The sequence below is a fragment of the Phaseolus vulgaris genome, chromosome 9 (genome assembly GCF_051622355.1).
Source record: "Phaseolus vulgaris cultivar YP4 chromosome 9, ASM5162235v1, whole genome shotgun sequence".
In the NCBI taxonomy this organism is placed as follows: Eukaryota; Viridiplantae; Streptophyta; class Magnoliopsida; order Fabales; family Fabaceae; genus Phaseolus; species Phaseolus vulgaris.
Genome location: NC_143506.1, coordinates 21556117 through 21571690, shown reverse-complemented (window position 1 = coordinate 21571690; position 15574 = coordinate 21556117). Strand labels below are relative to the sequence as shown.

Genomic DNA, 15574 nt, shown 5'->3' with positions numbered 1-15574 from the left:
TGACAGTCACAATATTAGTACAGAAGTGTATTGAGACTAAAATTACAACATTTGCTAACAATTACCTACAACTTTGCATGATACTGATACAACAATTTTCTATGCAGTCTATAACAATAATGATACTACTAAAAATACAAATGACAATTCATGCTACAAATTTAGATGATATTAATACTTTATTGTTGTTCATATTGAGTGTGCACAAGATCTATGAGTAAATCCATACTATACACTATTGATGTCTTAGATAACAAGTTCCAATATCTTCAAATTGTGTATGCACATAACAACTAAGTTTTTCAGTTATTATATTTTATACTTATTATTATACAAATAAATTCAAATACTTATTATACAAATGATTTTACCTAGCAGAAACAATTTTTTATACTTATTATACAAATTAAATGATTTTACCTAATGAAGAGCAATATCATAAGAAATCCATACACACAAAAAAATGTACCAGTATATGTAAAAAAACAATCCAAAGAAGAAAGAACAATATCATGACTGAAAACACAATATAGTACATAAAAGCAATACATTTGTATTTTTCAATCTTGTCAAGAAAGAAATAGTAGTCCAAGAAGAAGATAGAGCAATATCATGCTCTAAAGAAAAGCCCTCCAATAACTATTCAAGCATTTTCATATTGCATGATGAAGAGCATCTAGCATATATAAATACTAGGACTCCAAGCTTCATCAAAATTTAATTAGATTTGAAATTTGAATTTCAAATTCGATTACCTTGTTTATGTAGCTACTTTTCATCTCAAAAACCCCTTATTTTTTTTTTGCATTACTTTGTTTAGGTAGGTGCTATTTCTTTCCAAATTCTTAGAGTTTGCGGTAGACTAAACACTTCATTTTTTGCTTGCGTGAAAGAAGCAACCTAACCTTCTCTTCATAGCACATTTTCACTTTGCTATTTGTCTTCTACTTAGCCATGAAGAAGTTCCATGATTGAGTTTTGATTAGGCTAGGTGTCTTCCACTAAGCCATGAAGAAGCTCCGTAATTGTGACACATGTATTTTTTTCTCCTCCCAGCAGCCGCGTCCGTACCTCCAAACACTCTCCTCCAAGCATTCACCACCAGTGCCCTCTCCAAGCAACACTCCTCTTCATTCATCACAGATTTTCTTATTACAGAGGTTAGTAGTTTAGTGTTTGTTTGAATTTGGAACTGTTTTGTTGAGAACAGGACAAATTTTGATTTCTAAGGTTATTTTGCTACTTCATCTTTTCTAATAACCCCCGAAATGGCTTCTGCAATATTCAGAACCCTTCAAGTTCACCCATTTCTGCTTTATCCAACAACATTACTCACACGAAGAAATGGGGTTTATCATTTGAAGACGAAAGCCACACAATCCCAAACAGACACCCAACATCGGCAACCTCAGACCAAGATTTCAACAAGCAGCACCCAGTCCAAAAAGCTTGACAAAATTCCAAAAAACTATGAAGCCATCATTGGCATTGAAACACATGTTCAGCTCTCCACTCTCACCAAAGCCTTCTGTGGTTTCCCTTAGAATTATGGTTCTCCACCCAACAGCAGCATTTTCCCCATTTGCATGGGCTTGCCTGGTTCTTTGCCTGTTTTGAACTTCAAGTTCATTGAGTTTCCTGTCAAGTTGGGTCTTGCTCTTAACTGCAACTTGGCTTTCAACTCCAAGTTTGATAGGAAGCAGTATTTCTACCCCGAAATGACAGATAGTAGATCCTGTTGAAATTTAAAAAATGGTGGAGAAAGTGATTGCGGAGAATCCAAAACAAGTGGAGCAATATCGAGGAGGCAAAACTAAACTACAAGGTTTTTTCGCCGGCCAGGTATGTTTTTAGAGACAGTTGTAGAAGTGGAAGACATTTTAATGTTTTTTGCCCTTTCCATATCTCAGTAAATTCTGTTTCCAAATGCAGGTAATGAAATTATCTAAAGGCAAGGCAAATCCTGGTCTCCTAAATAGGATCCTCCTGGAGAAATTGAGTTCTAAGAGCTGATGATAATAGATTGTTATATCTACACTAGCTACTCTTGTGCGTAGCATTATTTCCATCTTGTTAAGTGGTGATCCTTGATAAAACTAATTGGAAATGACAAGTGATGATGAAAAGTTCTTGTGTTGTTCATTTCTAGCCCAATTAATTGGTTCTATTGGGTACATATTTTAGCTGATTTTTTTAAATAAACCGTGTATATTTGGAGTTCTAAAAGTGGTATAGGACTTGTGCTTCAACGATTGAGACACAACTGCTCCATCCTATTTTCTTCGGCAGGGAACACAAGCATAAGGATAAGTTTTCCAAAAGCATGTGATTTATATCTACATGTCCAATAAATTTATGGCTTAAAAGTTTCTTTGCATATCTCATGTATTTGGATTATATAACGAGTATATTTTGGTGTTATTCTCTTGTCAAAATATCTCATGTATTTGGATTATGTAATGAGTATATTTTGGTGTTATTCTCTTGTCAAAACAATATCAAGAGCATAAATATTTGATTTCATTATCATCCATATCCATAATTTAGCAATGTTTTTTGTGATCCATAGACTAGTTTCTGTATTACGAATATACTTAAGAATATATATACACACACTCGTGTAAATTGTTCACTTGAAAGCTACATCCTGTCTTATTTATCTTTCTACATGTTTTTCAATTTTTCTGTCTTCTCACTGTGTGATTAGGGATTGTAAGAGGACGAGTGCAAGTTTTATTATTTTTATCCTTCTTGAAATAAAGATTTATCTTAATCAGTATGAAATTTTTATTTTATTTTTGTCAAATAATAAGTATAATTATATTCATATTTAAATTAGTCTTTTATTTTTTTTACTAATAAAGATTATAATATGTTATCAAAGAAATTAAACTAATAATAATAAAAAAAAATTAGAATTGCATATTTTTTCTTTTGAACTTAAATCTATGTTGGATGCTCATCAAAAAGAGATTTATGACAAGAAGTTACTATATTATAGTAAAAGAAATAAAAATACATTTGTTAGAATGGTTAAGAGAAAAACAAAATTAAAACTATCACACTTTTCAGAATCCAAGTAAAAAAGGCACAAAGAAAACAACAATAGTTATATAAAAGTCGAACAAATTCATATAAAAAAATGGAAACAGTTCCAAGGGAAGTGCTATAAAACAATAACTAAGTTGAATAAACAAAACTGAATTGTCTGCTTTTATTCTAAAATGATTCACTTTGCATAAAGTTTTCAACAAACATTAATAGGAGAAGAAAGTAAAAGAAGTAAACAAGTCAAAAAAATCAATGCATGTCAGAATCTTATCTATTTTCTGTAAAAGTTATACGTAACTACTTAATTTCAAGTTATAAAAGAAAAACCATGGTTTTACAACATGCTGCTAATATGCAAAGTTCGAATTAGTCCTTAAAATAATGTCACTTCCTGTTTCGAATTTTTGTAAAGATGTCTTAAGTATAATCCCTATTTATGTAAACAAGCCACCAAAAGAAGATATTCTTCAGAAACTGAAAGGAATTATTTGTAAACAAACATCACATAAAACTAGTAAATCTAATCTAGTTAGGAAAATGGAGTTGTGGGAGCGGGAACAAGAGAGAACTGATAACATATCATTTTTTCCCTGCGTACTATGACAACTTTAAACAACATTAAATGCTCCTACATATGCACTGAACCCTCTCTGGGAGATAGAAATTGAGAAGGCCAGAAAAACTATACGGAATCAAGTAGGCTTGACATATGTGTTGTCCTCTCTAAACTTGGCGATTTGACTTCGTATCATTAACTCAACATGAGGTTGGACAAACATGTGGGTGCTATCCAAGACATGTATAATGAACTTATCAGATGCAGGCAATGAAGCATTCATATTGATGATATATTGTGCCATGGGAACGTCACTGCACAAGAAAATTTAGCTAATTATTGATGCAGATTACAGGAGTGAAAGGAAAAATTACTGGAAATTTGATGCCCCATTAGTGACTTTTGTTAACATAGTTAAAACCAAAACTTATGGCAAGGAGTTTTCTACCCTGGTGGAAGGAAAAAAAAGTCCTATAGTTATAGTACGTAGAGATTCCAATAGCTAGATGTAAAAATAATCATTTGAATATTTGGCATACAGCAGAAGGTAATACCAGGAAATGAAGACTCCTTTAGTGGCATTGACCATGGTGTACAAGCTTCCTGGAAAGAAAACTAAGACAAGTTACAACAGACACCATAACATTCATCATCATTATAGATAGTAATTAATAACTATACAGAGCTAAAAGTGCTTTTCGAATCTTCTCTCAACGTACTTATCCAAACAACCCATAGTCTGTCCCTCGTGATTTTCTTACAACAGAATTCATGTTACCGAATCAGAACATTAATTTTTCTTTCCTCAGCAAGTCCAATCAACTACTATGATCATAAATTAATCTAATCCTTCCTTTAAGATGAAATCAAAAGAATTATATGAATTGAACTGGGTAACTTAAAATTAGGTATGAAACGATGTGATCTTAAATGAAAACAATGGAAAAAAGGATGCAAAAGTTTGGTATCGTCGCACGAACTTCGTTACCTCAGTTTTATTTTTTTTCCAGAGTTGGCACAACAGCTGAAGCTCCCATCAGCAATGGCGAAAATTGTGGTAGGTTTTACATGGGAGGGAAATTTTGGGGAAGAAAACACGCAAGCTATTGGACCTTCCAGGCCCACGTGACACATAGAAGTTTCTTCCTACACTCCACTTATTTCTTTGTAACACTCATGTTTTTGAGAATAATATTTTTGAAATTTATCTTTTACATTAAACCAGTTGCATCTACATTTGAAAGTGTTTATTTTTTAAAATATTTATATTTTATATTTTCGAATTGTGAAATTTAGAACATATTCTAAATAGTACATTCTAACATATATATTTTAAATATAAAAATATATTTTAGAAAGATTGTTTCTTTTGTAGGCATCCAATAACCTTCTCTATACTTTTATTTATATTAATGAAGAGTTAAAAAAAAATTCTACTTAGTATATCTTTTTATGGAGATTTTAGTAATTTTATCTCTTTTTAAGTTAATATTAAATTAGTGGTGGACCTTTAAAATTTTGGATTTTTTTAATTGTATTTTTAGATTTTATGTATAATATTTAAATAAGTATTTTACCATCTGTTTTGGAAATTTGAGGTTGTGCTCTAGTACGTTTTTGTCCTTAAAATATATCTTTGTAGATTTGAAAAGAAAAAATATATAAATTGTTGATCTCGACTGATGTGAAATTATATTGAGTTGGAACACTTTTAATTTTTGTAAATTCTTTATTTAGGTTTCAAAAATTATATATGTTTTATATTTATATCAATTCGTTGAGAATTATTTATGTGTGATGATGTGATCGACGGTTAGGTGCCTTTATGTGTAAATGGAATATAATTTTTTTTTAAAATAAAATTTATAAAATAAATCTGTATTTTACCCCTAAATATAGTCTTTATTTTTTTTCTAGATCGTCCTTTGAATTTTTTTAATTATCCCGTATAGTTGAGTAATTTAAATCTTTTAATAACCTTTTTATGTCTTATCCTTAATGCACAAACATGAGTGAGAAGTAACTAGTTTTGTTTCAACCAGTAATTAGTGCTCATAAAAAACTAAAATAAAAAATGACATTTTTAAATTTCCAATTAATAAGTTATAGATTTTTTTTTTTCTTTTTGATTTGAGTAATAATTCCTCCTTGTAAAAATGCATTTAGAGTTTTTGATATTCGGTATAATGTTAATATGAAGTCTGCAGTAATATTAATCTAAAACCCACGGTATAAAATAAGTTTAATATTTAATTATAAACTTTAGTTATAATGTAATACACACGCTAAGTTTTTTTTATTGTTGTTGTTTAATGATTTTATTAATTGAATGGCGCAACTATTATTTTGGTGACATAGCTTACTTGTGTTAAAAAAATTGAAGTTTTTTTTATTAATATAAAATAATATTGTGGTTTATGTAAAACAACAAATAACTTTTATAACCTTTGTTGAAAACGATAATCAAGTTGTTATGTTCTTAATGACTTTCACGTTTTTACCTACGACGATCAATATCGATTGTTATTATCATCAACATTAATATAAATAATGAAAATATGAATTATCATTATCACCACCATTAATAAAAATGATGAAAGTCGTGAGACTCTCCATTGCTTTTGTTGTCACCTATAATGATTACGAGACCATAATCATCACAACCAACACATTTCAATTAAAATAATAAAAATTACTTGTCAATTTACATTAACTACAATATCATTTTATATTAATAATAAAACACTCACCTCATCTAGCTAAAATAAATTAAATGACACAAACTCAATTTGAAAAATATAATTTTTTTTTTAGTATTTAATAAACCAAACAAACTAATAACAATTCAATTGAAAATAATTAAATTTACGACAGATTTAAAACTGTCTGTCACGATTTCGTATACATATATGTATAGTTTTGGAGTTGATTTTGACTTTATGTATATATTTTTGGTGAAGTCTATTAATAACTTAATGAACTGTTTATATTTATAATTGGTGGACATTTTACAAATGTTAAAGAATTAAACACTATGAATATTATGCTTGGAGAGGAAGATAGATTTTTACCCCAATTAACTGTAAGTCTCCATATGTCTACGATTTTCTTTTGGAACAAAAACATCACATGAAAAGCACCATCAAAGAAGTAATGCTAAAGTAAACATAAACCGAACATGAAGGTTTTGCAATAAAAGGCAATCAATAGAACACGAGAGCATCCATCTGACCAATACCCAAAGACAGGATCATTTTCACAAAATTAACCTTCAACAACTTGCTCCCCATTAACATATAAAACTCGTATTAGGCATAAGGAAAGGTGCAGAGCCCAAGTCTAAGTCTAGTTAGTGGCATATACAACTCGCATTAGGCATAAGGAAAAGTGCATATCCAAACTCTGTCTAGTTAGTGGTTACACTTGCTTAAGGAAGAGAGACACACCTAATAAGATAGCTTCTAATATGATCTTTAAAAAAAAGTTCAATCTTGTACCGGTCGAAACTGGACGAATACTGGATGTTCCGATACTCAGTTTGCACCAACCAACATGATTAAATCCATTAAAAACAATCGAATGAATGTTAGAGGTTTCAAAAATCGATTTGCACCAACCGACATGACTAAATCCATTAAAAGCAATAGAGGATTAACAAACATAAACAATGATCAAACATTAGATAATGTATTCTTAATTATGACCCAAACACTAATTCGTCCTAATAATAATGAGTCTATGATAATCATATAAATAATCACAAATATCGAGAAAACGATACGTCATTATCGCGTATGAATTGCACTGAGCATCGAATCGAATACAAAGAATTTACTTGAGCGTCGAAATGCCTTTTGCAGATACTGTCCCGATCGAAAGCTTACAAAGGAGTGAAAGGCAATATAGGAGGAGTGGGAAGAGTGATTCAAGGAAGAGGCAGTTGCTTAGTAAAGTGAAGAAGGAAGGAAGGTGGCCATCCAAAAAAGAAGAAAATAGTTCTCTCGATCTCTCTCTATGCTAGAAAAAATCTCATTAAATCAACTTCTTCTTAAGTAATGAGTTGATATGGTATTTGTTTTCTCTATCATGGGTTAGTTGGGAACTTTCTAGAGGAAAATTGTTTGGGTGATTCTCCCTTGCACCATTAAAATTTTTGGTCACCCCTCTTCATTCCACAATAGACTCTCCAAAATATAAAAATTGCATTCTGAAAAGTCCATTCCAGCACAAGAAATACAAATGCACATCCAACCTTAGCACAGTTAAATTACAATGTTGGAACAATAAGTGAGGGGAAACTATGCCTTTCCTTTCCCAGCCTGAACAGATTGAATCCTTTGTTGCAATTTTAGTATCTGCAAGAATGACAAAAGAAACAGGAGATCAGTCATTTATAGGATCCATCTGGCTAAAAGAATCCTTTACCAATGCATGAAATTGGATCACTACATAATAAGTAAACCATAACACATATATCCATTCAAGTGAATCCCTAATATACTGTAATTTTTGTTCTCTTTCACAAGCAAAGATTTTATCAACCAAAACAGTGCACATGAGCACTTTATTTAATTTTAATTTATTGGGCGGGATCTAGAAGTAACAGGGTTGGAATTAAGACTACCCTTAGATAAGATGGAGAATATGCAAAATGATATTAGGCAGTGGAATATTTGGTCTCTAGAATCCAGCAAATATTATTCTGTAATTCTTTTCCAGAAGTTCCTTTTACACACGAAGAATTGTATCTAGTTCATCTAGTTTCGGAACTAATTTAATATTTATCAAATACTTCTTCTGATGAATAGTAACAATTAACATATATAATTAACCAATTTTTCATTTATTCCTTACAATCATATAGTAATAAGTAATGTTAGTTATAAGACTACAAACCTATGAATTTTCAATTTATCTAAATTCGATATGAATAATCATGAAGATGACATCATATAGTTACCAATTTTGATTTATGACTTCTGTATTTCATAAAAAGTTATTAAGTGTAGCAAATGTCAAAAACTTATTGCTGGAGTAATTTGATCCTTTCCCTAGTAATAAATACATTTTTAAAATAAATCAAATTTTGAAATTTGGATATTGAAATGACAAGCAACTTAGCTGCGTGAAATATCAGATGCAATGACAAAAAACAGGTAAAAGCAGAGATCAAAGATAAAAAAAGTAAGGAAGCAAGCGTTACAAACCGTATCTCTCTTGCTATTTTGTTTCTCTTCCAAATCTTGAACAGTGGCATCAAGCCGCTTCCTGTCACAAAGAGACACTTACATTTGTGATAACAATAAATAAAATTATAAAATCCTTAGGATACTAAAACCAGCTCAACAATAAAATGAAAAGGATGGCAAAAAAAAACATAAACAAGCCAGCAGCAATGAACAGTATTAGAAATAAGGGGAAGAGAGGACATTGAGGATAAGTGCAGGACAAGGTAATGCATCTATCCATGTCATAAAATATTTGGTAATGTATTTGTGCATGTGTTAGGAACCAAGAATTAAAAAGAGAAGAAAAGAAAGGTTTTTATTGAATAGAAAGAAAAGAACAAGAAATAGGATAACACTCTCTCCTTCAAGGGCTTCCCCTTCACAAAGAGCTAAAGCTCAATCTACAAAAATATTACACACTGCCCCTCCCCCTCTCCTTTCTTATTTATATCTAACTAGCAAATCAAGTAACTAACTCATGACTATTCTAATTCTAACTAACTCCTCCTCTATGTGTAACCTAATAATACACTCTTCAAAAAACCAACCTTGTCCTCAAGGTTGGAACAGTGGAACCTTGTCTCCGTGGCTCATCTTCAACACCATGATCTTTATCTACGCTTCCTGGAAGTATTTTGTGATATTGTCTATCTTAGGGAGGGAACCCATTGGCTACTGCATGCAAATTCAGGTCTGGAGGCTTAGGTGGTGGTGGGAATGAGTGGGGGTTTTGTATAAAAGTCTATGCACCCAGTAAGTTGAAATTCCAAGATTCTAATGTCATTGATGTTCTAGCCACCTTCATTATCAAATCTTGATCCCACAATGATTTCTTATGCATATGAAGTAAATCTGAATTTGGGAAAAAATGATGTTTGGTTGCATCTCCACCTTCAACTTTCTTACTGGTTAGCTCTATAATTGGCTTATCTAGAAAAAGATCGTTACAGCACATAGTCTTCACTTTCTTTATTGATGCATCCCCTTATGCCCTTATCATTTCAGTTTCTCTTGCAAATCTCACTTCATTGTTGGTTTTTTCTTCGCTGCAGAGGGTGTGATTCTTCATATCTGAACCTTCTCCCACATCTTGGGTCTTCTTCTCTTCATCATTAACAGATTTCTCTTCTCCCTCCGACATGTTGTCCCTTTTCTTGATGTCCCACAACAATTCTTTAATTTCTTTCGAGTCTAGAAGGCTTTCCTTCAAGAACTTGGTGTCCGTTCTAACAGATTTCTCTCCTCCCTCAGACATTTTGTCCCCTTTCTTGATGTCCTACAACATTTATTTTATCTCTTTCAGGTCCAGCATGCCTTCCTTCAACCCCAAAATTTCTGCTCTCATTTCTGTACCGACCAGGTCATCGGGTGTGATGACGTGTCTAGCACGTGACTATGTGGGGCGTGCTCAGCAGAACACGTGGACAAGAGAAAGATGAATAGTTCAGAAGTGAGCATAGTCGCTGATTCGCGGAACTGGCGTTCTATAGTAAACATGGTCGGATGTCGCCGGGGTTGTGTGTCATCGACGTAGTAGATAATGGAAGATCAAGTGGTCTGACATCGCCACAAGGAGCACATCGCCGAATCTCCCAGTAAGCTTAGTTAAAGCTGCTGGAGGCTCAGAAGAGTAAGTTCAAGCGTATAAGTTCAGTAAGATGATTGTTGCGCCGGCATGGGACGTGAAGGTCGTGTGGGTTGAAGGGAACAACTTGCCCATCAGCGACAAGATTCCCAGAGTGGACATTCGTTGGTGGCAAGGTTTCCTCAGCTAGAACATGCATGGCGTAGCAATAAGGAACGTGCCACTTGCGACAAGCGATATCACAGAGATGGTGCACTTTGTTGCATCCGATACTCGCCTTGTCAGGTGGTGTTCCAGAGCGTATTACGTGCTAGATTACTCCTTGAATAGGAGACTTAGCCGCGCGACTGGTTACTACACAGAAATAACGCTCAAGTTACCCCAACCCAGATGACGACACGTGTAGGGTTGGATGCTACCTGTTACCCCAACCCAGATGATGACACGTGTAGGGTTGGATGCAATATAGAGATGACGCTCGAGTTACCCTAGCTCAGATGATGACATGTGTAGGGCTGGGCACTACCTGCTACCCCAGCCCAGATGGTGACACGTGCAGGGGTTGGATGCGAGCCACGCGTCCAAAGCGTAACTGCCTGGAGAGAGAAAAAACCTAGCTATAAAGGTAAACTTAACAGAATTTGTAGAGGTACGTTTTCATTACGGCTCATTGTTTTGGGTTGAGTGCACTTTAGTACGGTTCTGCAGAGTATAGTTTTCTCTCAGTTTTTGGGTGTTCTTGTCACTGACTTGAGCGTCGGAGAGCCACCGGCCGCAGAGGCGCCACCTTGTGTTTTTCAGGTTCTCATAGAGGCTATCTGTGGTGTGGACTTGAAGGGCACGTGGTGTCAAGCTGGTGAGGAAGAACGTGACGAGGCATCGCTCTTGCGCTAGGTCAACCGGGAGGATCAATTTCCGAATTCCATCTCCCCTGTTTGCTGATAAACTTCTCTACTGCCGCCATTCTCGGTTCCATCTTTTCTTCCTCACTCTCTGTTTTTCAGATCCGGCAGGTCGGACCAATTTGTTAGGAACCAAGAATTATAAAGAGAAGAAAAGAAAGGTTTTTTATTGAATAGTAAGAAAAGAACAAGATATAGGAGAGCACTCTCTCCTTCAAGGGCTTCCCCTTCACAAAAAGCTAAAGCTCAATCTTCAAAAATATTACACACTGCCCCTCCCCCTCTCCTTCTTTCTTATTTATATCTAACTAGCAAATCAAATAACTAACTCATGACTATTCTAATTCTAACTAACTCCTCCTCTATGTGTAACCTAACAGCATGTTTGCTGCCTGCCTAATACAAGCCTACTCTTTTGTTTGGGCATGGATCCAGCTGCGTAAAGAGGTGTAATAAAACAAAAAATAGGCTGAATGTTCAAAGTACACTATTTTGTGCCTAGATATTCCAAGCACAGCCCACTAATAGTATTTCATTTCAGTATAGTCTTGACTTTAGACATAGAATCCATTGTGACAATTCTAGTCAAAAAGCTATGAAGTGACAAAGATACACATTTCAAACTGGAAAAGTAATGTTAAGGAATTTACAATCTAGAAGTGTCGGGATGGAAATTTCATGTCAATGGAGGTTAGAAGCCTTTGATCAAAGTTCTTAATTCAGTGGATTCAGAAGAGAAAACAGCCATGGGGTTCATTTGGAAAGGAATGCATCAGGAAAAAGATAAGATACAAAAGGTAAGCTATTATTGTCCAATGGTTAATGTTCAATATCAAAGTTTTGTTTTGGAAACTAATTCAATTTTTCCCATTCCTTAGCTATAAATCATTAATGAAAAATGAGACAACCAACTACACAGGCCATTGCAGTTGTGGGTTATAATTACCTGAAGACTGCTTTAAATATAGTCCTAGTTTAAAAGCTGATTTTGAAATAAATTGATCGAGTGAGGACTTTATGATTTCCTACAAATGATGGTTGGAAATATGGAAGAAATAAGTAAGATTGATAACTAACCTGAAGATTTAAAAGTTAACTGAAGATTTTTAGTAGTCGTTGTAGAAACATAACTCAAGAACAATGGTATCACATAACAATGAACATCTAGAGCTGCAAAAGTTAACTATCCATGTATAAAGCTTGACATGCAGTTCCACCATTTCTGAAGATAGTTGGAGTGCCTTTAGGATGGTAAAATTGATATTTATGATGTATTTTGTTCTTAAAATTAGTTAGTAAAAAGCGTTAATTAAGTTTGCAACTCTATTCTAATGTTGGAACTCCAATTTGACAGCCTTCCCCTTGGCTGCCCTTTACAATAAAAGACAGATGGAAGAACAACCAAATAAAAAAAATACTAGGAGAAAATGCTTATTTGTTTCCACTTCCTAGTAGCCTAAAATCCACCTCTTACAACCTATCCAAACTATTCAACAGTAGCTGTTTTTAGTCGTTTGCCATTACCCATCCTTGATGTTAATAGCTTCATATAAATAGCAGAGACCTCAAGTTTACCTTTTTTCTTTTCTTTTTCAAACTTTAACTTACAAAAATCAAGCCTATGGACTGGACACCAATTAGTTCGTTGATTTCCATTAAGATCTACAACCACAGATAATAATCATATCAATTGGAAAACAATAATAGAACTCAAAAACCATTCCATTTTCATCTCACACGTAGTTTCCAAGTAAGAGCAAAGTGTTAACTGGTATTCCTCAGGAATAACTAGGTCATTTTACATCTCACAATAATAAGGGGCATACAATAGCAACATATTTTAACTATATGATGAAACACAACCATGATAAGCTAATCATATGAATTGAAACCACAAGTAATAAACCCAATACCCATAAAATAGGAGGGAGGAAAACACAAGCTTACAATTCAGCGGAGATGTATTCGATTCTCTTGCGGACATTTGCATTGGCCTCAGCCAAATCTTGCTTAACAAGTACTGGCCCAATCAACTTATAAACATTTGCGTCTTCTCTCAACAAATCAAGTTCCTTATGAAAACAAACACACAATCGGTGAACACACAACTAGAACAGGAAGAGCCAGGGAAACACCATACATAAACAACAAATAAAAAAAAATATGATTTTATTTCGGCAAGATAAAAAAGGGTACCTTAAGGACGAGCTCGTTCTGCGAAAAAGAATTCATTGCAGGAGTTAGAACAGTGAAAACAAATAGAAAGGTAATAGATAGGAGGAATAGTGAGCGTGCCCTTTTGAAGCTTGCTGAGATCATTGGCTTTGTTCTCCAAGTCGCGTTGAAGATCTCTGAGGTTGGACGAACTCATCGTGGTTCCGACCTTCTTCGTTCGGTGCCAGTTGCAAAACACCAATGGCTACTGCTTTTGTGGCAATTACTTCCTACACACTGCACCCAATTTCACTATGAAAAGACGAAAATTTCTTTAGATAAAATGGAAGTATATATAAAAAATTGTATATTTTGCTCTAGCAAATATAGAGTATTTGTAATGCTGATAATTTCAGCTTTAATTAATCTTCTCTTGAATTTGTTCAAATCTATATATGAACTAAATTATAGGAGTTTTTGTATGTTTCCAATATTTAAATTTAAATTTTGAAGAATTCTTATAAGTTAGATTTAGATATTACATACGCGAAAGAAATTTAAAGAGATTTTTACTTGAGAAAAATTATTGAACTACTCTCAATCTTATTTTTTTTCAAATATTTTTTAATATATTTAATTGTGATTTCAAAGTTATTTTATTGTTATTTATACTCTATTTTTTTACTTTTTAGTTTAAATTATATATATATATGTTCCTTTTGTGATATGGAAATGAAAATAGTGAGATAAAAAATCTTATAAATAATTTATTAAAGTAACAAAATTTATTACATTTAATGAGTTTTCCCAAAAAAATTAAACAGAAAAAATAATGGAGAACTAATTTAAAAAAGAAATATAAAGACTACATATAAAACATATATAAAAAGTTATATGAATAAGTATTCATTCAAAACAAAAATGCTGATATATTTTTAAAAAAACTATTTATTAAAAAAATGCTGTGGTTGTTTCTGTTTAATCTCCCTTTAATGTGAATATTTTTTACCGATAAAACTATTTTTCATAAAAAGAAAAAAGTCCAGAGTATGCGAACTTAAAAATTTTAATGTTATATTATTAAGTAAATTTTAAATTATTTGAAAAAATTCAATTAAATATTTAAAGTAGAAAAAATATATAAAGTCTTTTCATTTTATATTTTTTATTTAAATATTGTGATTAATGACTTGAAATTATCATAAAATTTTAATAAGTATAAACATTAATTTATTTTTTACCATCTCAATTATACAATTATTAGAGTAACTCTTACAGCTTTATCAACATTCAATTATTTCTTAAATCTTAAATATTTTTATTCACTCATTCATTATGTTCCACTTTTTTCATAAATATACAAAGTTTATGTAATTCAAAAACCCACAAGAAAATAAATACATCAGACTTCATTACTAAATTCCTTGTAAAATTATATCTAGGTTTAGGGTTTATGTGGATGTTTTGTTTATAGAAAAAAAAAAAGTGAAAGGATATTTGTTATTTGGATTCAGAATTTTGTGGGAGAAAAAAAGTATGATATGATAACAAGACAATAAATATAATTTAATTTCCCTGCAAAATGAAAAGATTTAGAGGGAACACCAATGTTATTTTTGAATGTATTCTTATTTATTTTATTTTTCTGTAGTATTTTTTATTTTTCATCACTGTAAGGTTTTTTATTAAAAAATAATTTTTTTATTTATTTATATAAGATGTGATTTACTTTTTAATTTTATAGTATATGTTTAATATTTTAAAATATTACAATCTATTTTTATTTATTTGTTGTTGTGTTTATATTAATATATTTTTGTGTATAATTATTATGTTTAAGAGTTATAATTTATTTGATAATAATCTGTTATGAAATTAATTTTTATTGTTAATTACATTATACTTTTATTGTTGTAGTATTTTTTATTTTTCATTACTACATGGTTTTTAATATTAAAAAAATAATATTTTTTATTTATATAAGACTTGTTTTTTTTTTCAATTTTATACTACATGTTTAATATTTTAATAAATTACTTGAAGTTTTTTTTATTTAATTTATTAATTTTTTTTATAATTATAATTTTTAAACCTTATC

The 15574-nt window shown here is 31.9% G+C and overlaps 2 protein-coding genes and 1 long non-coding RNA gene across 3 annotated transcripts; 1 reads left to right on the top strand and 2 right to left on the bottom strand.

The window, feature by feature from the left end:
• The first annotated feature begins 852 nt into the window (after positions 1–852).
• LOC137822075 (uncharacterized) lies at positions 853–2142 on the top strand. Its single transcript, XR_011082916.2, has 3 exons — positions 853–1160; positions 1289–1842; positions 1933–2142. It is a non-coding gene; the product is annotated as an uncharacterized LOC137822075 (long non-coding RNA).
• A 1342-nt stretch (positions 2143–3484) lies between these two features.
• On the bottom strand, positions 3485–4735 carry LOC137822074 (general transcription and DNA repair factor IIH subunit TFB5). The gene is made up of 3 exons (XM_068626978.2): positions 4596–4735; positions 4162–4210; positions 3485–3921 (listed from the first exon to the last, which is right to left on the bottom strand). The coding sequence occupies exons 2-3, from the start codon at positions 4194–4196 to the stop codon at positions 3744–3746; spliced, it is 213 nt and encodes a 70-aa protein (XP_068483079.1). The 5' UTR covers positions 4197–4210; positions 4596–4735; the 3' UTR covers positions 3485–3743.
• Positions 4736–7785: 3050 nt separating this feature from the next.
• On the bottom strand, positions 7786–13803 carry LOC137822073 (prefoldin subunit 6). Its single transcript, XM_068626976.2, has 5 exons — positions 13618–13803; positions 13519–13536; positions 13270–13394; positions 8815–8875; positions 7786–7962 (listed from the first exon to the last, which is right to left on the bottom strand). Exons 1-5 carry the CDS (start codon positions 13639–13641, stop codon positions 7906–7908), a joined length of 285 nt encoding a protein of 94 aa, XP_068483077.1. The 5' UTR covers positions 13642–13803; the 3' UTR covers positions 7786–7905.
• Positions 13804–15574: the final 1771 nt, after the last annotated feature.

Coding starts and splice junctions, on each gene's coding strand:
- LOC137822073 (XM_068626976.2), bottom strand. CDS start 13,641: ATGATCTCAGCAAGCTTCAAAAGG. Junction 8,876..13,269: donor GAATACATCTCCGCTGAATT/GTAAGCTTGTGT, acceptor TCTTTGTGACAG/GAAGCGGCTTGATGCCACTG. Junction 7,963..8,814: donor AAAATAGCAAGAGAGATACG/GTTTGTAACGCT, acceptor TCATTCTTGCAG/ATACTAAAATTGCAACAAAG.
- LOC137822074 (XM_068626978.2), bottom strand. CDS start 4,196: ATGGTCAATGCCACTAAAGGAGTCTTCATTTCCTG. Junction 3,922..4,161: donor AAAGGAGTCTTCATTTCCTG/GTATTACCTTCT, acceptor TTTCTTGTGCAG/TGACGTTCCCATGGCACAAT.